At 44.1% G+C, this 27,976-nt stretch overlaps 1 protein-coding gene across 1 annotated transcript; it reads left to right on the forward strand.

The window, feature by feature from the left end:
* The first annotated feature begins 3,040 nt into the window (after positions 1 to 3,040).
* On the forward strand, positions 3,041 to 27,976 carry MUC13 (mucin 13, cell surface associated). The gene is made up of 12 exons (XM_047098982.1): positions 3,041 to 3,185; positions 5,320 to 5,883; positions 9,947 to 10,069; positions 11,462 to 11,568; positions 15,238 to 15,293; positions 17,000 to 17,163; positions 19,588 to 19,713; positions 20,041 to 20,173; positions 20,829 to 20,866; positions 22,590 to 22,674; positions 24,931 to 25,129; positions 26,739 to 27,976. The coding sequence occupies exons 1-11, from the start codon at positions 3,041 to 3,043 to the stop codon at positions 25,127 to 25,129; spliced, it is 1,740 nt and encodes a 579-aa protein (XP_046954938.1). The 3' UTR covers positions 26,739 to 27,976.

Consider the following 27,976-nt stretch of genomic DNA (forward strand, 5'->3'; position numbering starts at 1 on the left):
TGATGTCAGAGAAGTGTGGCCTGATGCCACAGGGAGTGTAAATTTTAGTCTAAGTGCAACAACAGGAAGGTTCTTGGTGGTCTCATCTAAAGGAGCCCCTCTCCCCACCTGACTACAGGCCCCCAGTTCATTTTGCATGACCATCCTCACAATGTGAACTTCCGTGGTCTCTTTGTTGGTTTGGTTGTCTGTTGCTCCTCTTCCATGAGAGCCTCCCTGCTTTGTTCACTCCTCTGTCCCCAGCATCCAGAGCAGCTGGCACAAAGCTGGTGCTTCCTAAATATTTATGGAATAAAGGAAAGGATGGCCGAATGCCATTCAGTCTGTTCTAGATTCAGGGAGCAAGGAATGCAAAGTAAATGAGATATAGTCATGGGTCTTCAGGCTCACAGATATTTGGATAACTTATTTTCCAAAAGCTGGTTGCCATTATCAAATTATTCATAAAAAGAGAAAATAAAATTCATAAAGAAATGTGAGGGAAATGCCCTTCACTCATTTTACAGATACGCTACTAGCAAAACAAAATAACATTTTACATCTTTAAAAATGTTTGCAGTCAATTCAGGTGAGGGTGCAGATACTTTAATAAGCTTACAAAGGCTATATTCCCTTCAAAAGGAAATGCGGCAACAGATATCAGGAGCCATAGAAAATGGTTTTTTGACTGAGACATGACATAAAAAATTACCCACTTCCTGAGAAATTCACTTCTGGGACTTTATCCTAAGGAAAGACTTCCAAATGAATGGAAAATTATACGTACAAACTATTAATACACACACGACACGAATGAATCTCAAAATAATTATCCTGAGTAAAAGAAGCCGGACCAAAAAATAAAAGCCCCCAGACCCAGTACATCTGTTTGATTCCATTTCTATAAAATTCTAGGAAATGCAAATTAATCTATAGTGACAGAAAACAGAGGAGTGGTTACCTCAGACTGGGGGTGTGGGGAAGGATGGGCACAAAACTTTTGGTATCTTGATCACGATCATCGTTTCATGGGTATAAGCCCGTATCAAAACGTTAAATATGTGCATTCATATTACATAAATTATACCTCAATAAAGTTGTAAAAGAAAAGAAAAAGAAAGGGCTGATAGACACAGTAATCTGGATGAATTGTGAAATCATTGTACTAAGGGGGAAAACCAGACATAGAATAAGTAATACATGCTGTATGACTCCATTTATATACAATTCTAGAAAAAGCAAACTAATCTCTAGTGACAAAAGCAGGTCAGTGGTTGCCTGGAGTGGGGGGTGGAGAGAGGAACACACTGCCAAGGGGCAAGAGGAAACTTTGGGGCGCGATAGAAATGTTCCATGTTGGGGCGCCTGGGTGGCGCAGTCGGTTAAGCGTCCGACTTCAGCCAGGTCACGATCTCGCGGTCCGTGAGTTCGAGCCCCGCGTCAGGCTCTGGGCTGATGGCTCGGAGCCTGGAGCCTGTTTCCGATTCTGTGTCTCCCTCTCTCTCTGCCCCTCCCCCGTTCATGCTCTGTCTCTCTCTGTCTCAAAAATAAATAAACGTAAAAAAAAAAAATTAAAAAAAAAAAAAAATGTTCCATGTCGTGATTATAACGGTGGTTTCACACGTATACACATCTATCAAAACTCACCAAAATTTACCCTTTAAATGGATTCGCTTATTGATGTAAATTAGACCTAACTCAATAAAGTGAATTTAAAAAGAAAACAGAAGAGACGAAAAAGAGGCCTTAGTTTAACTTCTGGTGCCAGGAATGCTTCAAGCCGAGAATAACAGCACAGGCGTTTTGCCTGGGAAAAATATTTAAATGGGCCTCTCAGCTATATAAGAGCAAACCCGAAATTCTATTCCTGAATGGAGACCTTGGGGACAACAAGGAATTAACCTTCTGTGTAATAACAAAAAAATTTTGTCTTCACTAAGGTCAGAGGTAAAACTGCCTAATATTCACAAGGAGCGACTGTTTTCACCCCTCTGTCCGGGGCTAGACCCAGGGGGAATTGGGGATCTGAGCTGTAGGGAGGGAGGCCTGAGTTAAGAAGACCCTACTCTAGGGGTGCCTGGGTGGCGCAGTCGGTTAAGCGTCCGACTTCAGCCAGGTCACGATCTCGCGGTCCGTGAGTTCGAGCCCCGCATCGGGCTCTGGGCTGATGGCTCAGAGCCTGGAGCCTGTTTCCGATTCTGTGTCTCCCTCTCTCTCTGCCCCTCCCCCGTTCATGCTCTGTCTCTCTCTGTCCCAAAAATAAATAAACGTTGAAAAAAAAAAAAAAAAAAAAAAAAAAGACCCTACTCTAAGTGATGGGCTGGTTCCTGAAATGTAGTGAGAAGTCAGGGGCTCAGGGGTTCGGGGACAAGAGGTGAGTAGAGGAGCTGGGAGAGGGAGGCCAGGACAGCGAACGAACAACCAGGAGTGAAGAGATACGGTCATCCATTTTAAGTTTTTCCCCTTTCTCTACTGTATTTCCCCTCCCTGAGCTGTCACCCACAAGCCTTCAGTAAAGTTAGGCTAAATGCTACAGTTCAATATTAACTGTGTTTGCGGGTATTTATGGGGCGCAGCGTCCAGGTAAAGTGATCTGTGGAGAGCCATGGAAGCCTGGAGAGAGGATTACAAAGTTGCTAGAAGTGACCATCAGGGAGGCCCCTGAAAAGCTAAACAGCAAATGGTTTGGGGAAAACATGGAAGAGCCCCTCAGGGATTCTTGGAACTACCGTCTCCACGCTCATATGGCAGGAAGTGGAGCACAGACACTACACGCGGTGTTCGAAGGAATGGTGACCTCCTAAAGCGTGGTAGCCCGGGGACATTTGGGATGTTTAACGACTCACCCCCCGCCCCCTCCCCCCACACACCTCGCAACCTCCCAAGGAGGTTTGGGCTGTTTTGAGCTATTTTGAACTATAATACTTTGGATAGGATATTTTGGACAGAAAAATACTCTCTAAGTCCAGGTTACCTCTTTTATCTCAAAAGCTCGGAAGAGACCTATGGTATATGACCAAACCCCAAGGAGTAATTGCCTCTGGCTGATTGACGTCAGTTAATGACTGGACTTTGTACCCAAAAGAGGGTTAAAACCGAAGACAGTTGGAGGGAAGTCATTTCCTCCTTGGATTGCCCGGCAAGAACATCTAAAATGAAAGCCTTTCGTCACCTCGCTCTTCTCATCCTCCTTTTCGGAGCCTCAGGTAAGGAACATTTTGCAATTTTTATTCTTTTAATCATGTTTGCTGTCTCTGAGATAGAACCAGCGGGCTTAAGCTACTAGCTCCAAGGTCCAACAAAGCAGACTATTTCATGGCCGAAGTTTCCTCTCCCATTCTGCTCAAAGACGTAGGGCATTTCAGTGCGAAGAAGGAAGACAGAGCACAAGTAAAGGGGGCTCTGGGCTAAGGTGTGGGGTTCAGCAAGCCAGAGATTTGTCTTCCAGAGTTCCTCAGGCCAGACGAGAACAACTCAGTAGGTTCCGAGGGCCTGATGCCCTTCAGTAGCCTTTTCTTTGGCCCCCAAATGTCATTTGGACCGTAATGCAGTGCAGGGATCTGGTTTAATCCCTGATTCCAGCATCAGGAGTCTTTTGTCTCCTTCTACATGGGAATTACGGTTTATCTCTGGGCAAATCCCTAAACCCATCTGGGTATTGGTTGGCTCTTCTATCAAAGATGGATGCACGTATCAATCTCACAGTTACTCTCTGACTCAGGGTGAGCCCTTGTTAAATGAGAAGAGTAGCAGGGATAGGAGGAGCAGCAGTGAAGATGGCCAGCTGGTGGGGCACCCAGGCTGGCTCAGTCAGTGGAGCTCACCACTCTGTCTCAGGATTGAGCCCCGCGTTGGGTGTAGAGATTACCTAAAAATACACTCTTAAAAAAAAAAAAAAGGTGGTCAGTTGGTGAACTATTTTCTTGCTCCTGGCAGAGCAATGGTTTATCTCTTCAACACTTAATGACTATTTAAGCCAGGCCCTGTTGAAGGTGGAGAGCCAGATTCTGCCATCCAGGGGCTTACAGCCTTGTGGGGGAATCAGTGGTCTTTCTATATCGGAGGGGTTAGGAATTGCTTCCTCACTTAAACTTTTTTTTCTTTTTTTTTTTCTCACGAAACCTTCTAATATTTGTTTTTAAACTGGTTGTCAGTGTCAGCGTTCTTTGAGACAAGGGTTCTAAAAGAGTAATCACTGGGTCACTAAGAGTTTACTACTGTTCCATGTGTCCAGGGGTTTCTAAGAGTTGGAAAAAAGGCAACTCTGATGATCACCGTAGCCCTTAGGGCAAAAATCATCTCTACTCATCCTGCTCTTTAAAAAATTAATGTGTCTAGGGGCGCCTGGGTGGCGCAGTCGGTTAAGCGTCCGACTTCAGCCAGGTCACGATCTCGCGGTCCGTGGGTTCGAGCCCCGCGTCGGGCTCTGGGCTGATGGCTCAGAGCCTGGAGCCTGTTTCCGATTCTGTGTCTCTCTCTCTCTCTGCCCCTCCCCCATTCATGCTCTGTCTCTCTCTGTCCCAAAAATAAATAAACGTTGAAAAAAAATTAAAAAAAAAATTAATGTGTCTAAAATTATTAATGGGTAAACATCCCTAGGAAACAATTTTTGGAGAAAGTTTAATACACATGTAATGAGGTATTTTTATTTCATCTCTCTTTAAATAAACCCCCTCCCCCGCCCTCCCTAAAATGGGGACTATTGCCTTAAACTATAAAAAGACAAAAAAGACAAAGACTGCCACTTTCAGGTAGTAACAGCGCCACCTGCTGGCATTGTCAATTGTCCTCAGAAGACTGCTAGAGAATATTAAACCCGGATTAATAGTCCAGCAACTACAGGCCTAAATGATGTTACTTCTTGGTCCTTGTCTTCATCCATATTAACTTTTTGTAATATATTTCAGTAACATTTTTCCATTTTTCCAGTTTTTAATTTTTATCTATTGTGAGGGTTTTGTGTGTGTGTGACCGAAGTAGTCATGTATTTTCTTTACTTTTTTTTAAAAGAGAGAGAGCGAGAGAGAGAGCGTGCATGAGTGGGGGAGAGGGGCAAAGAGAACTAGAGAGAATCTTAAGCAGGGCTCATGCTCTGTACGGAGCCCAATGCAGGGCTCGATCTCACAACCCTGGGATTGTGACCTGTACCAAAATCAAAAGTTGGACTCTCGACCAACTGAGCCACCCAGGTGTCCCCATGTATATCGTTTTTAATGTAGTCAACTATATTTATTTTTCAAGAAAAGAATGATTGGGTACTAATTAGTATTAAAGAATAAGTAACTGCCGTTATGTATCGAATGTTCTTTCTTCTGAAACTTGGTATCTTTGTTCCTCCAGCCATTGGGCAAAATACAACTCCTTCAAGTAGCGCTACCGTGAATGACGTAATTACTGCTGCCACAACACCTGCCACAACACCTACCACGACAACTGCCACAACACCTACCACGACAACTGCCACAACACCTACCACGACACCTGCCACAACACCTACCACGACAACTGCCACAACACCTACCACGACAACTGCCACAACACCTACCACGACAACTGCCACAACTGCCACAACAACTGTCACAACTGCCACGAAAACTCCACCTACTTCCTCTGTGGCCTCTGTTTCTATATCGAGTTCAGTTACAGACGCCACTGTCACGTCTACAACAAGTAAATCAAGCACAGATGAAAACACAACAGCTGCACCTACCCTTGGCTGCGTTTCTTCTGGGAGCAATGAGCCAACCACAGTGGTTACTTCTCCAGAAACACAAACGACAGAGACGGACACTGGATCATCCCTCATCACAGTCCCCCAAAGTAATTCCTCAGAGGCTGTTCCTTCAGTGACTTCTGGCAATGTCACTTCGCCTGAGAGCAGCCCCCCAAACCCTGGTCCCCCAGGTAAGAGCGATTTCCTTAAAGATTGCTCCTTTGCAGAGTCCTAGCATTGTGGAGGATGGTAGGTAAGTGTGTTCTGTGGGGGGGAGGAAAGTGGGTATAGAGAGACCCAAGGTTTCCTTGAATATGAACTCCTGGAATTACAAACTCTGAGTCAAGGGGCACCTGGGTGGCTCAGTCGGTTAAGCATCCGACTTTGGCCATGGTCTCACGGTTTGTGAGTTCGAGCCCCACGTCAGGCTCTCTGCTGTCAGCACAGAGCCTGCTTCTGATTCTCTGCCCCCTCTCTCTCTGCCCCTCCCCCACTCTCTATCTCAAAAATGAGTAAATATTAAAAAATTAAAAAAAAACAACAACCCTGAGTCACAAAGGCTAGTAGTCATGGCAGAGACCCTAAAAGATAACCCACGGTTTCATTCTGTTCTCCTTTGCCCTCCACCTATCCTACTTCAAGTTAGTTATGGAATATTTTTTTTTATTTTTTTTTAAGGTTTACTTATTTTTGAGACAGGGAGAGACACAGCATGAACAGGGGAGGGTCAGAGAGAGGGAGACACAGAATCTGAAACAGGCTCCAGGCTCTGAGCTGTCAGCACAGAGCCCGACGCGGGGCTAGAACTCACAGACCGCGAGATCATGACCTAAGCCGAAGTCGGCCACTTAACCGACTGAGCCACCCAGGCGCCCCAGTTATGGAATATTTTTATGGACTTGGGCATCATGAAAGCTACTTTTCTAGCTTCCATCTCCCTAGGAGATTTTAAGAAATAGTTTCAGCTTCTCTGAGAAGGCAAGGTCCAAATAAGCACTGTCTCTCCAGCCCCGCTGGTCTGTCTCCCTGATCTATGCAAGGAAGGAGTCAGTGCTATCCTGACTCAATGTTAGGGGAAAGTATGACATTGCAATGGTGGCTGTTCACAGTTTGGAGTTTGAGTTAATTCACGGAATGTGAGTCTGAGGAATAAAAAGCCAAACAACGGCAGTGCTCAAATGGTCCTAGACATGGGGCCATTGTCCAAAGGACAGATGTTTCAGGAATACTGTCCTGAAGAGTTGGCAGTTGACCTCAAGTCAAAATTATTGAAACAGAAACCACTTGCCTCATTTCCCAAAGTTTGGTCTTATTAGAATAAGGGTCAGCGAACTTCATCAGCAAAAGCCAGCTAGTAAATATTTTCGGTTTTGTGGGCCACAATAGGGTTTCTGTTGCAGCTACTCCAGCCTGCCATTTTAACACGAAAGCGGTCACAGTCCATACACAAATGAACGAGCCTGGCTGCACACCAGTAAAACTTTATTTACAAAAACTGAAGACGGGCCAGATCTGTCTCATGAGTCATAGTTTACCAACCCCTGGTCTAAAAGAATCCTCAAACCTAGGCTTGAAGGGTCTAGATAGATCTAAGAACTGGCTGATTAAGCAAGGGGAGACAGAACCTGTATCTAAGACCTGGGTCCCGGTCTGCCTTCATGTTTGGAGGGACCACTCTGAAGAAGACTAGGCCACCTGGGTCACAGCTGCACAATCGGCTCTACTGAAGTCAGGAAAGGGAACTTTTCTAAGCAATTTCTGCTTCCCCGGACATTCCCTCAGAGTAAAACCCCTCCACTAGCTACCTGGGGAGGGGGCAAGTCACTTCTCTCCTGGCTTCAACTTACCCATCTGTAATAAGGTGTGACTGAACCAAATAGCCATCAAAATCCCTTCTGGCTGCAACATCCTGTGACTTTATTCCTGTCGCACAGAACAGGCTGACAAGTCTGTCCTTTATTGCCAGAGAGAAAGCATTCCAGGACTTGTCTGCCTGGTGTATCCTGAGTGGGGTTGTGCTCAGTTCCTTTCCTAGGATTTTCCAAATCATCCTTGCAATGTGGGGATTTTTGAAAACACCTTTTATTTTACTTAGAATATTAGTTCATACCGAGGTGCCTGAGTAGCTCAGTCAGTTAAGCATCTGACTTTGGCTCAGGTCGTGATCTCCCGGTTTGTGGGTTTGAGCCCCGCGTCGGGCTTTGTGCTGACCGTGCAGAGCCTGCTTGGGGTTTTCTGTCCCCTTTTCCCTCTGCCCCTTCCCCACTTGTACTCTTTCTCTCAAAAATAAATAAACATTAAAAAAAAAAAAGATTCCTTCATGTCTTTTCAGGGCTTCAAAGCTCCTTTCTTTTTAACTCTGAATAATATTCCACTGCCTGAATGTAGCACAGTTTTATCCATTCACCTACTGAAGAATATCTTGGTTGCTTCCAAATTTTGGCAATTATGAATAAAGCTGCCATAAATATGCCTGTGCAGGTTTTTGAGTGGGCATGTTTTCAACTCCTTTGGGTAAATACCAAGGAATGTGCTTGCTGGATTATATGGTATGTTCAGTTTTGTAAGAAACTACCAAACTGTCTTCCAAAGAAGCTATACCATCTTGCTTTCCCACCAATGAGAGTTCCCATTGCTCCAAATCCTCATCAGCGCTATCTATCTATTTATTTTGAGAGAGAGGAGAGAGCGTGCAAGCAGCGGAGGGGCAGAGAGAGAGAGAGGAGAGAGAGAATCCTAAGCAGGCTTCGTGCTGTCAGTGCAGAGCCTGATGTGGGCTCTCTCTCACAAACCGAGATCTCACAAACCGAGATCATGACCTGAGCCCAAATCGAGAGTTGGACACTTAACTTACTGAGCCACCCAGGCACCCCTAATTTCTATTTTTTTAAATAAAAGTAGGGGTGCCTGGGTGGCTTGGTTGAGCATCCGACTTCTGCTCAGGTCATGATCTCTCGGTTCCTGGGTTTAAGCCCCACATCGGGCTCTGTGTTGACAGCTCAGAGCCTGGAGCCTGCTTTGGATTCTGTGTCTCCCCCTCTCTCTGCCCCTACCCCGCTAATGCTCTGTCTCTCTCTCAAAAATACATAAACATTAAAAAAAATTTTTTAAGAAATGAATTAGGCCCAAAGTTATGGAAGAAAAGAAGCTTAAACAGGGCAAAAGTATATTCAGTAAAAACTAAATCTCCCTCCTATCCTAAGCTCCTAGGACCCAGACCCCAGTTTCCTTCCTCAGAGGCAACTTCTGTGGCCAGCTTCTCATATCTTTCTCCAGAGGAATTTGTGCAAATACGAGCATACACATTTGTGTGTTTGTGCATGTTCCTCTCTTTTTATCACAAAAGAGAGCATGTTGTACACATTGCACCTTATATATAGCTTTTTTTAAAAAAATCAACAATTTCTACCTATAAGTTCGTAAGAATATTAACACCTTTTGATCAGTCACTTGACTGTTTCTGAAATCAAAGCTCAGAATCATTTCATTCGACAGAGGTGGAGAAAATGGCCAGCCAATTTGGCCTCTGACCTAACTCCACTCCCCGATCCCACCACTTCTCCAGAGAGAGGAAGAGGCTATACCCTGCCTGGTCTGGGAGCACCACCCAATGGTGTGGATACCATTGCAATATAATTCTCACCAACTATTCAAGTCATCCACTCAGAAAGCCAGGGGAGAGAGTGTGCCATCATCACTTCCTCTGAGAATTTTCACTGAGTTAATCTGCAGGGGCCCCTTCCTGTCCCTTTTCCTTTCTTCATGCACCTGTGTGCTATGTTAGTTAACTCAAATAGAACACCTAGTTTCTTGGGGGGGGGGTGCTTCTTGCCTCTACCTCCCTATAAGACAGTTATTCATACTTTCCTAGAAAATAGGATTCTCTCTCTCAAATGGTGTTAAGGAGCCCTACCTAGTGTCAGAGGCACAGACATCAAGGTTCTGAAGGATCCTTGCAATCCAAAGATTCCAACGATGGAATTAGAAGACTGCTGTCTCTATAAGTACACTCTTGCCCACCGGCCCCTGCCCTTTACCGTTGACAAGCCTCTGGCTCCAGAATTTCAGCAACAAACTCCCTCAAGACGTAAGGGAATATGTATTTGCTTCTAGCTCTTCTAAGGGTGTGCTGTAGAGTAACATAACCAAGGAATGGAAAGTGCCCAGAGGGAGGCAAGAAGATTTTGAAGTATGTTTCTGGGTGTAATTTGTTGTCATTCTGTGGATTTTTAATCTCTTTCTCTTCCATCTCAGATCCCAGGAGTCCTTGCCAAGGAGCTCCCTGTAAAGGCGGTTCTTCATGTGTTAGCCTGAATGATACCTATTTTTGCCTGTGTTCGTTAGGATATTATTATAACTCTTCCACATGCAAAGAAGGTGAGTTACAAGGGATGAACCGGGCAGAGCTGCATTTCAGACCTAAAGTGGAATGGGAAATGTAAAATAATGTCAAAAGAGCCTCCAGAATAGTAGAGGTAGAGGATGATTTATAGGTAACAAAGGCCTGCTGAGTAGAGAAAAGGCTCCTGCTTTTATTTCAGTGGAAACTAGAGGGATGGGAGATGGACCAAATCAGAGGTGTGCGTGAGCTTGTCCTAAAGGTCTGGGAGTGGATGTGTCCCTTCACTGTACTGGTTAAAGGGAACGGTGCCATAAGGACAAAATGATGAGTGTTGCAGCCCCTGGAAAATTCTGACAACTGCATAAATACAAAGTCGTGCTGTTATATGGGGACACCGATTCAGGATAAGGTGCCATACTTAAGACAAACCTGAGAGCCTACTCTCTGACCTCGATTCAGTTCTCTGTCACAGAATTTGCTTGCTCCCAACAGAAAGCTCCATTTTTAGAGACTTAAGAGCCTCTTGGCTCCTGAAATGGACTTTAGGAGCAAATCAATACACCTCTGGCATAACCCTTTTTTGGTTAGTTCAGCTGGGTGCTCTGCAGGTCCAAGGCTGTTTCCTGAGTTAGAAATTGTTCTCTGTTTCATGAATGAAAAATATCTCCCCCTGCCAGAGCAGACCAATTATACAGGAAGTGAATGTACCGTGTTGGCCACAGGGATTAGAGATACCCCAAAAGCCAAACGGACGTTCATATTTCAGCACTAATAATCTCATTTCTGGGCATCCACTCTAAGTAAGGGACCCCAAATGTAGAAAGGTTTGTGCATGAAGATGTTTGCTGCAAACTTTATTTTTCCTTTTAAATAGTCGGTAGCATTAAAACAAATAAAGACTATTAATGAAGATAATGTATATTTCATAGAGTATTTTTCAGTCTTTAAAAATAATAGTTATCAGAAAAAAACCAATAGTTATGGGGGGGGGGGTGACGCCTGGTTGGCTCAGTTGGGAGAGCATGCAACTCTTGATCTCAGGGTCATGAGTTCAAGTCCCATGTTGGGCGTGGAGCCTACTTTAATAAATAAGCATACAAGTAAATGAAATAGTTATGAAGACTAGGTAATTATTTGGAAAAGTGCTTATTATGTGACAATAGGTAAAGAAGACTCACAATGTAAACATGGAATTGTAATGATGCAAACTATGCACAGAAAACAAAAGCTGGGCGAACTGTACCAAAGCAAAAATGGTTGCGTTAGGCTGGGTGAGATTTGGGGCAACATTTTTGGTACTCCCAGACTTCCCATAATAATCATCATATAATGTTTAGAATTTTAGAGAATAATCTATGTTTTAAACACAATGGAAATTAACCCTTTTTACGTTAAATATTACAAAAAAGATTCTGCTTAAATTTCAGGAAAGCTATTCCCTGGAATAATTACAGTAAAAGTATCAGAAACGTCTGGTTTGGAAGATGAAAATTCTATGGCCTATCAAAAGTTACATATTAAAGTTACTGAATTTGTAAGTATTTTCCTACCTTTCTTCCTGCATAAGTGTCCTTTATTCTAACAATGACTTACGGATGTAGGACTGGTATTCAGTCCGTACACACTGGTGCAGCTGTATTAGTCTGTGAAATAGTGAAATGCACCCTTACTGGTTGGTAAATAGCAACTGTCCTGAGCCCCTGGCACCTGGTTGCCTGGGCTCCTCCGCTAGGACGCTTAGGCCTCCCCATGATCCTGCACCTAGATGACTAACACTAAGCACGGCAGAGGGCCCTTTGAAGATTGTTCCAACGATGCCATACTCTTTGATACAGAAGCTATGAGAATATTTTTAAATGGAGGGGTGTCTGGGTGGCTCAGTCAGTTAAGCGGCAGACTTCGCCTCGGGTCATGGTCTCAAAATTCGTGAGTTCCAGCCCCACGTCGGGCTCTCTGCTTTCAGTCCAACGACTGTTTCAGATCCTCTGTCTCCTTCTCTCTCTGCCCCTCCCCCACTTGCATCCTCTCTCTCTCTCCCAAAAATAAACATTAAGAGAAAAGAATATTTTAAAATGGACACATAAATATAATGATGTTTTAAAATATTTTCGTAGGAAAAAATAAAAAATAAAATATTTTTGTAGGATTGAAGAGAAAAAAATTAAGGTTTCTTTTTTTCCTTTCTACCTTCAAATTTGCATATACTTCTATCCTAGTCGGGCTTTTTTTTAATGCCTGGAAAAGGAACTCTGTTCAGATTAGTATCTGTTACTTTTTCTCCCCCCCACTGTCAAAAATGTCAAAATGAACCTTAGCTTCATTTCATTTTGACGATTGTGAGTGAATGTGCCAGCATGAAAAGGGGTGGAAATCTCCATTCTGGATCTATGTTAGACCAGTGTTTCTGAAAGTTTAGTTTTAAAGAAAAAAAAAAAAAAAAACAAGGAGCCAGTAAATATGTCTTAGAACCCTAGGTGGGGAAACACTTTTAAAAGCTAAAAAGACGTGGAAGACCATACCTTTCAATTCTGAATTATTTCATCACAGAAGAGTTTTGCTAGTAGAACGGTAAAACATAAAACATTATTGTCCAGATGATTTACAGATTGTACAGAGACAGCTAGTGCTCACGACCAAACAGCCGGTGCCTGGCACTGCGAGGGTGAAACCTGACTGCAGCCTCCTGGCCTTGGCCTTGCACATACCGCCTGTGCATGACAGGCCAGCTGGCCATGACCTATCGTCTTATCCTAGATCTACATTCCAGTTCTCCCACTTGGATGATTTTCCGGTGCATTGAGGACAGCAACATCCATGTGTTCCTATTTCCAGGGAACCCCTCTACTGTCTCAGGTGGCTTTACTGAGCAGTGGCCCCTGTGGCCACCACGTTCCCCAAACTTGCTTTGGGTATGAGTGTCCACAAGCGCCCTCCTGCTACAGGCCTATGCCCTGGTCTTCAGAGACCGATTTTGAGACTTGGTCTCAGTCAGGTCTTGATGGTTTCAGAGGGACCATGAAGGGGAGAGAGCATTCTTATAATTCTCAGGAAGTTTTTTTTTCTGAAGAGGATATGCCAGAACTCATTTGCGGCTCTTACAGACAAGAAAAGAGAGATAATTGGCTTTCTTCAAGGTCCTCTTAGCAGACTTTGTAGCCAGGGCAGTCCCAGCTCAGGCCCCAAGATGTCTCCCAGGGCCCATTTTCTATCCAGCTGGATCCAGATGGACAGTCTGCAAAGGGATGTGGAGTTTCCCTGTTGCATACGTGCCTGGCATTTTACGTGTAATGTTTCTAATTCCCAAAACAACCTAATGGGGAAGGTGGTACAATGGCGCTATTTTGCTGATGAGGCTGTTAAGGATCAGGAAGGTTAATTAACTGACTGAAGGTCACCCAGCTGATGAGTGAGGAGGTAGGGACTTGAACTCAGACCTGGCTGACCACAAAACTGCTTCTTCTCCTTCTCACCTGCTGGCTGTGTCGTGCAGTAGAGGGCCGGCAGGCCTGTTTGGGTAGCTACTGCCTTCTTGTCCAGACTTCCAGCCCTTCAGTTTGATATGTGTATGTCCGGACAGCCTCAAAGGGTGACCTGGAAGATTTGAAAAAAAACAAAAACAGAAAAACAGAGACACTTTCTCCTATGCCAGATGCTAATTTTGTAATCTCTTCTATAGGCATAAGAAAATTAAGTGGGCAATGGTCAGTAGGGGAATGAGAGGGCCCTCGGAGGATGACCAATGAACTTGTTGCTAAGTGAACTCCCAGGCCCCTGATGGTTTACATAAATGCCAGCTATTCCTCGTATTTAAAAGAACTAAAAGGCATATGGATGTATTCTGGATGTAAGGTTACCCAGACTCACTAGAGCATCAGATTTGTTTGAATTTTACTAGAATAAAAGAGAAATGATTTAACATCTTTTTAAACGACATTGGTTACCAGGATCTTTTAAAGCATTGGGTCACCATGAGGAGAAAAATAGTAAAAAGTCATTGGATTATAAAAAGGTTGCACCAACCCAGTGGAACACTCATATAATAAAATATGGAGACTGGGGCCCACAGGAGGGAAGACATGTTCAAGGTCATGTCTTTCACATTTAATTTATTCAGTCATCAGTCAGCCAGTGTTTGTTGAACATTTCCTGGGGATTGACCTGTGTTGAGTGCTATGGGGTGGGGGCGGGGGAGGTTATGAGAAAGAGAAAACTTACATTCTAATTGGGACCCTCTCACACCCCCCTCCACTTCACCCCTGCCTGAGGTCCCACACCCCCTCCACTTCACCCCTGCCTGAGGTCCCACGACACAATTCTGCCTAGTGACATGTACTTGTGCTGGACCCCCTTCCAGCTCCCAAAGTCATGTATCAATTCCATCTCATTTTATACCAATAATAGCCCTGTTGGTAGGAATTACTGCTACAGCAAGGGTTCCCATGAGAAGAATGAGGTCCAAAGAAGTTCTACAAAAGCTGACACATGGAGAACTGTGACCTTAGGTGTCCTTCCCCGTCCAGCCTGCTCTTTTCTGAGCCACACTGCTTCTGAACATTACAGTGTGGGCTCCTTCCCCCTCTCTGTGTCCCAGCACTGCCTCTGAAATGCTTTAAGGCTTGTCTGCTTTAGGAAGCCCTCTCTGGTTCTCTGCAACTGGAAGAGAGTTTTTCTGGATTTCTCTGGTAGATCGTATTGCTCCGTGGTGCTTACCTGTCTCAACTTCATGGTGTAGTCCCCTGTCCGATCTCAGGGCACAGCCTGCCGTCTTTGTAACCTCTGTGTCTGGCATCCTGCCTCAGCAAGGTGGGAAATTAAATAAGCGTTCCTTGGGTAGACTGATGAGTGTGTGAAGCATGCTTTATAGATAAGTCTAACAAATATGCAAAACTTCACAGTGACTTTGAAAATACAAACTTAACAAGTTAGTCTCCTTAGTTTTAAAAGTATGATCATCGATTTGGCTGGGTGCTTTAGGTGTCTGTCTTTTTTCCTGGAGAACTCTGACTTTACATCAGAATCTTACTATTTTGGAACAAAAATTATCAAAATGTGTTAGAGCACATGCAAGGAGCAAACTGCTGTGATTAACCACGCATATTTACACCAAGGAGGTTAGAAATGTGTTTATGTGAACACTTAGATATTGTATCACATTTCCCCCCCTCTTCGTGGTTATTACTAAATCTGTTCTTCTCCTTCACAGTTTGTGAATGCATTTAACAGTTTTGATTATGGACAGACTATAATTCGTGAAGTAAGGTAAGTGGATCGATGGGGGACTTTGGAGGAAGGTAATATGCCACGTTGTTTTGTCACTAAATATACAGCGGTTCCATTTTTTCCCTTTGTTGTAATATCTTGCCTCCTGAATTGGAGGGTGTGCTAGTAGGTCCTTTGAGTGAATGAATTGTGGATAGCCTTTCCTTCCTAGCCCTACTGCAAAATTATTCTGTAGATTTCTGGTCATTTTTCACCTGATAAAGGACTTGTATCAAATACCCCTTTCTCACTGCCCTGTCTGTTCCATCGTCACCTCCAAATCCTATCATTGAATTAATCACGGGAGGGAATTTTAAATTAGAATCTGAATCCCATTTTGCTTTTTGGACTCCCTTTTGCGGTGACCATTTGAGTTTGGATTTTCTCAATTGTTCTGAGGAATGAATATGGCTGTAAACATTTCCTAAGTAGGTTGGCTATGCTTTCAAGCTTCTGATATTTATTCAGAAGTCAAAATGGAGTCTAGAAGAAAAAAAGAACAGGAAAAATATAGCATGAATCTTAAAAAACACATAGCCAATGGTGCACCTGCGTGGCTCTGTCTGTTGAGTGTCTGACTCCTGACCTCAGCTCAGGTCTTGATGTGAGAGTTGTGAGTTCAAGCCCCATGTTGGGTCCTGTGCTTGGGTGTGAAGCCTGCTTAAAACACACACACACACACACACACACACACACACACAGCCACAGGCTGGAGAGGGAAGGACTTTTTGAAAGTCCTTTCCCCCACCCCTCTCTTTTAGTGATTGTATCACTCGATTCCTCTTGGACAGTGGAAGAATTAGAATTTGACACAGAGGTTCTTGGGGCTCCAAACTGCAGTGCCCAGTGGAGAGAGACCATGCAACGTCTTGCTCACAGCAGGCGCTCACAATCAGGGGATCTGATGTGGTGTTCTGTGCTCATGTTCCCTGTAGCCCCACCCTCCTTTGTTCAGTGTCTGAGCTGAATCTGCCTGCTGACCCCCCTGGCCCTCTGGGGAATCACCCAGACTCAGTGTGGTTGATTACTGCTCTCTCTGTGCAAGAGAGGAATGCACATTCACACCCTTCTGTCTCCCTTAAAGTATAAGTGAGGTTTGCCAGCTCAGCAAGAAACCTACTCTTTTTTTTAATTTGTTTTTTTAATGTTTATTTATTTTTGAGAGAGAGAGAGAGCGCGAGCGAGCATGGGAGAGAGGCAGAGAGAGTGAGACTGGACCCACAGTGGGTTCCATGCTGACAGCAGAGAGCCCGATGTGGGGCTCAAACTCAGGAATCAGGAGATCATGACCTGAGCCAAAGTCAGATGCTTAACCGACTGAGCCACACAGGTGCCCTAAGACCTACTCTTGATTTTCTACAGAAAGTGACAACTTACTATTTCAGATGTTACTTGTTCTTGTTCTGGTTAGTTTCAGGCTTTTAGCACCTAAAACGGACTGTCCACAATTTTTCTCAATATCCTCCAATAGGGCATCGTTTTAGCCATAGATTTCCTCTGAGCGCACATGGAAGAGAGATAGAGCTCCAGGCCTGTAAATTGCTAGCATACTACAAAGCCAGGCCTTCATGTTTGGGCCCCAGTTGTGGATATAAGACTGCGGGTCAGGGCTGGAGCTGAGAGACTGGGGAGTCCAGGAGGTTTGAAGATCAATCTGTCAATTCTTCAGTTCAGTTCATCAAGTGATGGATTCATTTCATTTTTAGCACCTCTCCTTCAGCAAGATCGGAAACACGTGCTGGTGAAAGGGATGTCTCTGTAGAAGTCGTAAACATTTTCACACAAACTACAAAAGAAGATGAGGTGACCGTGTCTGAATCCATTCAGAAAGCAATTGAAAACAACAAGGGTGACATTACAGGATATATTAGTAAGTGTTCAGTAATTTTATTCGAAGTTTACCTAAAGACCTCCCCTTTTGAAAACATTTCCATTACATGTGAGAAGAGGGCAAGAAAAGCAGGAGAATTGAATCCACTGATGGGCCCAATGCCTGTTAATTAGTCATTCTTCTTCCCTCTCCTCCCTCACTGGCTCTACTTATCACTCTGACCACTTTGCTCCTCTCTTTGGAAGGCAGTTGTGAACAGATGGTCTCTGGACAGGAAAAGATAAAGAAAGGAGAAACAAGAAGGCTTTATACCAACTTGTAGCTTCCAAATGATCATAGAAAGCCTTCTTTACTCTGTTCCCCCTTTAGGCTGACACGCAAGCCGCTAGCACAGCTGGAACAACTCACTTTTGCTGTGTCACAAACCACCCCAACCTTAGCGGCCTGAAACAGCAACCATTTATTTGTTGTAAGGCCATAATTCCCCTGCTGGCCTCTCTCATCCTTCTTTTTGCTCCTGCTGAAACTTCTCCTTGAGTCTCTTAAATTTTTGCTTTTTAATGAATGTAACCTTTGTGGCCTAGTTTGCAAAACTGTTTTCTCTTTTTGGAAATACACAAATCCTGTTCGTGTATAGCTTTCCAGCACCTTTCCACTTTCTTCGAGATTTCACCCAGATTCTCACTGTTCTCTCAGGATCTGGAATGTAAATGCTCTGGGGTAAAGCACTTAACCTTCTACCTGAAACAATGGAGGCCCCTCTGCACCATACCTTCTCCTTGGGCTGCTGCCTCTTGGCAACGTGCATTCAACTCTTCACTGAGTGTTCCTTCCTGGCAGAAGAGACTGGAGAAGACTAGTTGTGTTTCTCTCATGTCACCCATCAACATGACAGCCGCCAGGCCTGGCCTTTCTGTGGGCTCCATAGCATGAAATACACACATGACCCTCCATTTGTTCACCTATCTTTCTATTTTACCCGTTTGCTCTTTGTTGTTGGTTTTCCTGTTTGTTGTTTGGGTTTTGTCTGTGGCAAGCTTGATCTCATTTGGGGCTCTAGACTTTATTACACTATTAATATTCTGTCTTTGGTTATGGGACCTTCTTTCTGTATTTTGTTTATAAATCTCATCTGAGAATTTCCTGTGCAAACCATATGTCCATTTCTTTTTATTTTTTATTTTTTTATTTTTTTAAGTTTATTTATTTTGAGAAAAAGAGTGGAGGAGGGATAAAGAGAGAGGGAGAGAGAGAATCCTGGGCAGGCTCTGTGCTGTCAGTGCAGAGCCTGATGCGGGGCTCAAACTCACAAACCATGAGATCATGACCTGAGCTGAAATCAAGAGTTGGATACTTAATTGACTGAGCCATGCAGGTGCCCCTAGTCGGCTTTTTCAAATGGTAGGCGATGAAGGAAGGTTAGTTACAGGTGTGGGATGTTTAGAAGAGAATAACTACTTTCTGTTTTACCTGCTCCTATGTTTGCCCCTTACTCTATTCTCAGATTCATTTTTTTTTATCCCTAATGTCTTTCAACATGCTTCTAGACTAACATTCTTAAAAGAATGCGTTCTCATGCCATGCTTCTGCTCAGAATCTACCAATGGATTCCCAGGCTTATAGGATAAAAGTCAACATCCTTAGCCTGGCATTCAAACTCTGCTGTACACGTGACTGAACAAAAGCATGATTATTTGTTGAGGTTCCTGGTGTGGCACTTGCATTGACATCATTCAATTCTCACAATAATCATGTGAAACAAGAATTATTAGCCCCGTTTTATAGATAGAGGACACCTGGATCCACCAAAAATCAAAAAACCGAACAGACAGCTCATAGCCAGTAAATGGCAGGGCCAAGAATTCTCATGTCTCTCCCACCTCGACACACCACCTCTCCCCTGCCCAAGGACAACTTCACTACTCCCTGACAAGAGTCCTTTGCTGCTTTTCATGCCTACTTTTCTCCACTTGACAGACTGCCTCTCCTTTGACTGCTCAAATCTTCCCTATCCTTCAAGACTTAGCCCACCTCCTAGAACCTTCATAAGGTTGTCGTTAGCTAGTTGAGCCTCTGAATTCCCATTGTACTTAAAGTCTGGACCGTGAGTTGATTGGGGGGACTTTCTGTGGGCTCAGACATGTAACTCCACAAAGATGGGGCCCAAAAGTTATATAACTACTATGTCCCTTATGGATCCCAGCATAGAACTAAGTGAAAAAGAGATCTTGCCCTTGAACATAATTGTACTACCTTCTATTGAATTAATTTGAATTGAATACTATAAGGACATGGTTGTAGAAGGGAAAATTAGGGAGTTGGATTTCAATATCCCAGATTTCCTTTTGTTAAATCCCAAACTGTATAGAAAGGTGTGTATAACAATGGAGTAAAATGCTTTCACAAGTTACTTTATTCATATTGTCTTTCTGACTGTATTCTTGAATTGCTTGTCCCTCTCAGTTCAAAGCCTGTGTGATTATTATGGTTGTGAAAAGGAAAACCAGCAAGACAAATGTGACAATGGTTTGCTGTGTAAATGCAAGCCGGGGATGGAAAGACCTAACCCCCAGATCCCTGTGTGTGTTGGTGAGTGTTCTACCTGCTTGTGAAACTTCTTCACAACCCCCACCTTCTCTCCTTTTGCATTTGCAAAATACAAGCTTTACTGCTCAAGTGTCCATGTGTCTCAGGGGTGTGCATTTGGGCTTTAGCCACATGGGTCTGGACTGAGGCCTTGGCTCCGAGCTGGTGAGGAAGCCCATGTGCAGCTTCACAGGGAGCGTGTCATGTGCACAGCCAGGGAGCACCTCACCTGACCCAGAAAAAGCAATGTGAAAAATTGTGTTCTGTGACATATCACTTGGGGGTTGAAGGCGTTGTTTCTGAAAATCACCCAGAAATTCTGTTTTGAAGCCTCTGCTCCAAAGTGTCCTGATACCTGCAACGCAGACCATAATAAGCAATGCTTACTGAACAAGAACAGTGGGAGCCCCGAATGCGTGTGCCTCTCAGGCTACGAGGAAGATGATCATGGGATCTGTCGAGAGTAAGAGAAAACCACTCTTTTTCATCTTGCCATAGCTTGAACTAGCCAAAAAGGATAGAACTTGTAGACATATGCATGGGTTTAGGGTCAGGATGTTGGAATGCTTCCATAAGTTGGTAAGATAAGAGCATGATCCTATCACCGTCATCATCATCAATGGTTTTTGAACATTCTCTGTGCGCTGGGAACCATGCTAGGTAATATGTCTCCCAAAACAACGCTGTCGGGAATGGATTTGTTCCCCATTTGCAGGTGAGGAAAGTGAAGCTCAGAGAATGTAAATAACAAGCCCCAGCTCACAGGGCAGCAGATAAGTGGCAGGGACATGTGGCCTCACAGCCAAGGGGAACCCACAATGCTCCAGGCCTCTAGGGTTCAGCGTAGCCTGAATTGCCGAATCTTTCTGGAGCCCAGAGGATGGAGTGTTCAGTCAGTAGGAAATGGGGCCACTGGGAATTGTGTACCCTCTTCAGCCTTCCAGAGCTCCATGGAAGGTGCTCACCCAGAAGAATGGAAGCGTAAGGCAGAAAAGAGGAAAAGGAGAAGGAGGGGAGAGAATGAAAGGAAGATGGAAAGGAAGACTGGAGGCTGGGTGGGAAGTCTGACATGCTCCCCGTGGAGACTCTGTACCATGGTTTCTATTATTGTATTTTAGGTGTGCCTTTGGCTACAACGGAGTCAACTGTAAAGACCGTGAGTATAAAAGCTTTGCTTTGTTAGTAATCATCTGAGAAATGTGGAGCACATTCAAAATTCTGCCCAGGACTCCAAAGTCTCTGGCTCCCTTCGTAAAGAGTGAGAAACTCTGCCTCCAGTTGGTCTTCTGGGTCATGCCATCCCATTCCTGCCCTTAGGTCATGAGCAGCAGCACCTCAGCTGTAGGAAATAACAGAACCCAGCCCACGAGGGAGGCTGGCGCCTCTGCACTTGGCCGGACCAGAGGAGGGCGTCCAAACATTCTGTTCATTCTGTACATCGGCTGAAATATGCATTTTCTGTTACTAGTAAGGGTAAAAGACCAGTATGTTCCAAAAATGTCTGTGATCGTGGGAGAGCAGAACTAAAACCCAGACATTGAGATACTCAAATCTCTTTGTTCCAGAGCCATTTACTAGCTTGCAGTGTATTGTTGCAAGTTCAGATGCTTCGTTCTCTCCCACATCCCACTGCCGCCAGTCTAGGACAATACTAACTTTATATTTTTAATTATATTTTAAATCTCACCTAACTAACTAAAGACCAATGATCCAAGATGAAGGAAACGTGACTGTGGCCTCCCAGTGAGCCACAAAATTCATGATGAAAAATGCTCTCAATTTCTACTATATTTGGTTGCAAGGCTGTATTTGTTAAGTCATTTCTTCCTTCTGGGCTTTTAGCATCTGCACCTACAAAATGAGAGTTTTGGACCAAATGACCTCTGAGGTCATTTCCAGAGTGGTCTGTGCCCCCATGAATCCAAGTTGGAGGTGGCATATATGGCAGTCACAAAGCAGACAGAGAGAAAGGGTTCTAGAATAGCACTGTCCAATAGAGAGAAAGAAGCAGAAAGTGAGTGGGGGAGGAACAGAGAGAGAGGGAGACACAGAATCTGAACCAGGCTCCAGGTTCTGAGCTGTCAGCACAGAGCCCGACGCGGGGCTCGAACCTACCAACCATGAGATCCTGACCTGAGCTGAAGTCAGACACTTAACCAACTGAGCCACCTGGGTGCCCCAAGTCAATTTTTAAAAGATACATAAATAAAATTATTTTAATAACATTTTATTTCACTCAATATATCACAAATATCATTTTTTAACATGTAATCAATATAAGTGTTATTAATGAGAAATTTTACTTGTTTTCATACCGTGTATTTGAAATCTGCTGTGGGTGTTATACTCACAGGCCATCTCGTAGCCACATTTGTAGTGCTCGATGGTGCTAGCCAGAGCAGCTCTAGAGGAAGAGAATGGGCTGTAATGAACTCTCCCCTCGCTGATTGTATTAAGCCTCTATTAGTGAGAAATTTAAGTCCGGTCTAGTTCTCCCCGCTTATCAACAAGGCCAGATACGGTGGGCAGGAAAAGGCAGCAGAGGTGAGGCCAGGATGTGGACCTCAGTTGAGATCTCAACTCCTACGAAGTCCAGGAAGGCCCTGCCACTGACCATGGCCTCCTTTATGTTTTTGGTCTTCTTTTATCTGGAAAGGCAGCCTCTCCTGATTGGGTTCGGAAAACACAGTTGTGGGGGAGGTGCTAAAGGAGATGAGTCTCCCACCCAACCTGCCACCCAAGCTGCCCCTGGTGGGGTCAGGGACCAGAGCCTGATTGTCTTCACAGTCAGGGACCACTGGGAACACATGTACCTTTGCAGTAGACAGTGGGGGGCTGCTCATGGGAGGTTGTGCCTACTCTTTGCTCTTCCTTTTCAGAATTTCAGCTGATCCTAACTATTGTGGGCAGCATCGCTGGCATCCTCGTTCTTGGCCTGGTGATTGCATTGATCTTCTCAGTGAGGTACGGAGTGGACGGGTCCCTTTCCCTAGGGCACAGCACCACCAGCATCATGCTTGAGGTTCTAAACATACCCAGCCTTCCTGAGGCAAGAGAAGGGAAATAAGGAGAGGCCTCTTTAATACTGTGGGCATGTTGGCTTTTTTTCTTACCTTAATTTTCTTTGGCTTATATAAGCCATACGTGATCACTGAAGAAAACAGAAAAATGTGTGAAGGAGCACAATTAAAAAATCATTCACAAAATTGACCACCCTGAGGCAACTGAGATTTTGGCATATATCTTTCCAGATTGTTTTTCTTTTTCAATGATATTATAGACATAATTTTGTATCTTTTGTGGGGGTTTTTTTTATTCCTTTTTAAAATTTTTATTTATTTATTTTTGAGAGAGGGAGAGGGAGAGAGAGCAAGTGGAGGCAGGGGCAGAGAGAGAATCCCAAGCAGGCTCCCCACTGTCAGTGCAGAGTCGGACGTGGAGTTCAAACTCCACGAACCATGAGACCATGACCTGAGCTGAAATCAAGAGTTGGACACTCAGCCGACTGAGCTACCCAGGCCCCCTGTATCCTTTGTGTTTTAAAACATATATGGTTAAGGTTTATTATTATTTTTTTTTTTAGCACGCAATGTGACATAGCAACTATTTTCTGATGTCACTGAAACCCTTTGTTAGCAGTTTTCAACCCCACTGGTGTTGTCAAGTGCTGTTCTCAGCAAGGACTGGCCCAGAACCCTGCAGCAGTGGTTCTCACATCAACGTCAGTAGAGCCACTTGGCAGCCTGGTGCCCTAAGTGCCCTTCCTAAGAACTTGGGTCGAGTCGTTTCATTTATTCGACAAATATTTCGATAAAGTTCCCTCCATTAACAGGGAGAGAGAACACTATTATCTCCGTTCCCCTTCTAAATGTGCCAAGTGCGGGTGCACTTTGGCAAAAACAAAGCTACTTGTTTGTAACATTTAGCTCATATCTTATATTTTGGCAAAATAGGTATTTTTGCACTATAATGTGAGAGGATAAATAGATTTTGTTTCTTCTTCTCTCTCTCTCTCTTTTTTTTTATTCCAGTTTGATATTAACTCTTTCCTCCAGAGCCTTTATCATAAGGATGCAAAGCTGGGAAATGGGAATGTGAATTTCCCTTTTCTAGGAAGATGGCTAGAACATTCCGTTCTGGACCAAGGCTGTCTCCTCCTTTCCTAGGAGGATGGCTAACTGTCTTGGGTGTCCAGTGTCCTCAGGCCTGTTTGTGGAAACTTGTGACCCCGTGACAGCTATGTTTCTCAGTTCCTCCTTCCTGCTACAGAGCCAGGTTTGCTCCTAGTTCAGCCTCACATTCATGATTCTTGGGAACACATCAAGAATTATAATTTCTTGCCCATTTCAAAGGGAAGGAAGTCTCTCCTCAGGCACCTTAGACAGGAGTGCTCTCAAAGGGAGGCGATTCTGTTGTAGGCTGGGATGGCCACCAGGGTCCACAGGGTGAGTGGGTCTTCCCTTATGACATTTCCGGTGGATGACTGTCACCCCAGGAGTGTCCTGTGGGCATCAGAGATGCAACCAATGCACACCACACTGTGGCATCCGGGCACTGCAGGGACAGGTCTGTGTGTGGGAAACAGAGTTCATCTGGGGCAGGTACCTCCCTCGCCTGCAAGTGTGTATCCTTGACTTTGAATGCTTCCACTTGAGGTCCTTGAGGGGTCACAGCAGAACCTGGGAAACGCCTTTTTCTCCTTGTAAGACCTTTATACCTCGAACTTTTGTTCACCTAGGTGCTTCCACACACATTGACTTTGCTTGAATGAAAAATGGTGCCACCAATCAGCTTTTCTTTTTGACCTCTATGATTGTTTCCATATATGATTCAAAAGCACCTTAAGAATAGTAACATTATTAACAAGATTTCCATGAGACCAACCGAATTACATGACACTGTTGGACCAGTGTTACTGTTCTGTTTTTGATGGTTACAGAGAGTTTACGAGGAGATTGTCCTAAAACTTAGGGAGTAATGAGGTATCATGGGTCCTGGGGCACCTAAGAACTTATTCTTAAATGGTTCAGACATGTTAACAAATTGGGGAATCTGGGTGATGGGCATATGGAAGCTGCATGTAGTTTTTGTTTTGTACCTTATATGTAAATTGGAAATTATTTCAAAATTTTAAAATATTTTTAAAAAAGGATATTAATGTCTGCTTCAAGGAACTTTCTGCCATTGTCAGATCCTACTAATTCTTGTTACCATTTATAGGTCAAAGAACAAAAACAAGAATATTGAAGAACAGAACTTGATTGAGAACGACTTTCAAAATCTGAGACTGAAGCAGACTACAGGTTTCAGCAATCTAGGAGCAGACGGGAGTATCTTCCCTAAAATCAGGACGAACGTCCCCAGTCAGCTACACAATCCCTATGCAAACCAGAGAAGTATGCCTCGCCCCGACTACTAGGTGAGTCAGCTGGCTTTTGAGTAAAATGCCCAGGACAGAGCAGGCACTGGGCTATTGCATCTTCAAGTCCTGGCTGCCTTGCCGTCTTTTTTGTGTTTATTTTCTAATCAAAAGAGAAAGATTAGAGGATGTTCCCTCCTATTGCTACACAGTCACCACTTGGTCCCTAACACTGACCATCTATGTAACTTTAGACACATCACTTAATTTCCCTGACCTTCTATTTCCTCAGCTATAAAAACAATTTAGATGTCTTCAAGGTGCCTTTAAATTACAAACTTCTACAGATATGACTCCAGTCTTTGTGATGAAAATTCCTAGGCTGTTTAAGGGCCTAGGACCGAGGTCAGGCCTGGGAAGAAGTGTTGGATGAAAACATGGTTCTGTGGATTCCTTCCAGCCTGCCCATATAAAGGCAAATTTCTCCTTTCCTCTCCCCAGACTTCAAGGCATAACCCAATCAATTTCTAGAGAGATAAGGCATGTTAGGCTGGTGATGCTTTATTTCCCTTGGGAGGATTTTCAAGGCGCATAGCTTGTATTCATTAGATTTGTATTGGATAAGCATGCTGGCATTGTTTAGTGTGATCTGAAGAAAACTGTAAGAGGCCACTTTTATGGGGAAAGGGGACTAGGGGCCTGAGCTGGAAGGAAGGAAGGAAGGAAGGAAGGAAGGAAGGAAGGAAGGGGAAAAGGGGGCCAGAGAAGAGAGAGGTGAGAAGAGCAGCAAGGAGAGAAATGAGTTCTTAAAAGACGAAGAATAGGGGAGGAAGGGAAAGAGGGAGGGGTGTGAGTGAGGCCTACCCAGAAGAGTAGATTATAAAGAGGATAAAGGAAGAGGAGGACACGGGAGGATGGCAGAGGGGGCTGAGGAAGGGGAGCATAGACTCCGCATTCTCTGTGGACATTACACTTCTACAGACTGCCCACGTGAGCACACTGACTCCAAGGATCTTAATGTTCTACGGACATTCTGGGAAAACTTGCCTTATCTCTATTTTGAAATCCCATGATTTATTTTGCACATAAAGTTTTCTTTAGTCATGGAAGTCTGAACGGTATATGTATGTGCAAGCAGTTGACTTGTACAAGAAGGTGCCATGTTGGGTCAGACACGTGGTCTAGCCAAGAACGAGCATCCTATGGGAGTGTCTGCTGCCCTCCCACCAAGGTGAACCCTAACCAGCAAACTCAGTAAAACCTCCTTTCCTCCTTATGCAGGGAGCCTTTACTGTAAGCATAATCTCTAAAGAGAATCCTTTAGAGGTAGAATAAGCATGGGATTTAGAGTCAGACCTGAGTTTGATGCCTTGCATCTTTTGTTACTAGTACTAGCTGTGTGATCTTTGACAAGTTATTTGACTTCTCTAGGTTTGTTTTCTCATCTATGAAATGGACAAAATAAAGCCTATCCCATAGGATAAAAAACAAGCTAATATGTATAAAAACCTAGCCCAGTGACTATTCTAACTTGAATAATACTGTTCAAGTAATGTTAATTAAAGTAATGTTAATAATTTATTGATCTAAATTTTCTCATATGTTGCTGTTGCAATAGTTCCTTTCTAAGAGTTTCCCTCCCCCTCTCCCTTTCTCTCTTTTTGTCTAGAATGGCAAAAACTGGGGACCGTCCATGGCCTCAACCCAGTGTACGAGCTTTTACTTTGAGTGTCTGAAAGACTAATGGACAAGTGAGCAGCCACAAAGATCTGGCCTTTGGTATTTCTCTGCCACCCAGCACCTAGCCTCTCTCAGTGGAAGCTGTGACTGTAGTGAATGCTTGTTTGCTAAGTACCTATGAGATTAAATGCACATAGATGCGATTCGCACTTGTAAGGCAGTTGATTTTGTCCAATCAGTACAATGGTTAGGTTTCTGTTTTTGTTTTTCCTGGCAACAATAACCATGTCCAACCTAGAGGAAAGCTCCCCAGGATTGTTTGCACCTGGGAGAATGTTACTGTGATAGCCTACTGATCAGTGACCTAATTCTGAGAGACTCTTACACATCAGGTATGGAGATCCCAGGGAGGGGTGGGAAGAACTACCATCTTTTAAGGTTCTCGGGCTTATTCTCTCACAAGTTAAAATAGGATGCTACTTCTAGCCCTCAAATACGGGATTTCATCACTTTTGACCTGCCAGGATCTTGTGACCTGGTCTCATACCAAGAAGACAGAAAGAAGACCTGTCTCTCAGCTTTTTGGAGGAGAAGTGACTGGGAATCCAGGATCTTTTTGATGTTAATTAGAAAGCCCAGACTAGAAATGTCCACCATGGAGTACATTCTAAAGTTGTCGAAATGCCAGGAGTGGGTAGAGGCAGGGAGAAAGAAAAATGTAACCAGGAGTGGAAGGAACAGAGGCAGGAGTCTGGGCCTGGAGGATGAGTATGAAGGCAGGCATGCATGATCACCTTCGTCTTCAGATCCCCTCCTCAATGAGTGAACGGACATTTCCTCCCACTTATGTCCTACCCGAGACCCAGAGCCTACGTACAAGAGTGAAGACGAAACCCCAGGAGCAAGAGCTGGAAGTCACTTTGAAATTGCAGACATTCTGTTCTGCTGCTGATGAAAGAGAGAGCTTGTGACCCGATCCAGGTGTCCAGCCTTGTAATACAGAGTCCAGAGATGCTTCGCGGAGGCCTCAGCCTTCCCTGGGGACAGAGGCTCAGCAGCGGCCACCTGCCCACACAGAGCCACGCCCAGCACAGGCTTTCTTTACTGTTAATAGTGTCCTTGTTTATGTCTGATGTCTGGTCTCCTTGCAAGTTATTTTTATTTGTTGTTATTATTATTTGTTCTTGACTATTAACTGTAAAGGTAACAAATAAAGTGTGTTTGGTA

This window comes from Lynx rufus, unplaced genomic scaffold, assembly GCF_022079265.1.
Source record: "Lynx rufus isolate CCGP_SWC_20201006 ecotype Redwood Valley unplaced genomic scaffold, mLynRuf1.p SCAF_5, whole genome shotgun sequence".
Classification (NCBI taxonomy): Eukaryota; Metazoa; Chordata; class Mammalia; order Carnivora; family Felidae; genus Lynx; species Lynx rufus.

Bases quoted from the DNA above. Each gene is read 5' to 3' on its own strand.
- MUC13 (XM_047098982.1), top strand. From the start codon at position 3,041: ATGACTGGACTTTGTACCCAAAAGAGGGTTAAAACCGAAGACAGTTGG. The intron at 11,569-15,237 runs GTAAGTATTTTC...TCTCCTTCACAG, and splicing joins ATATTAAAGTTACTGAATTT to TTTGTGAATGCATTTAACAG. The intron at 20,867-22,589 runs GTGAGTATAAAA...CTTCCTTTTCAG, and splicing joins CGGAGTCAACTGTAAAGACC to AATTTCAGCTGATCCTAACT.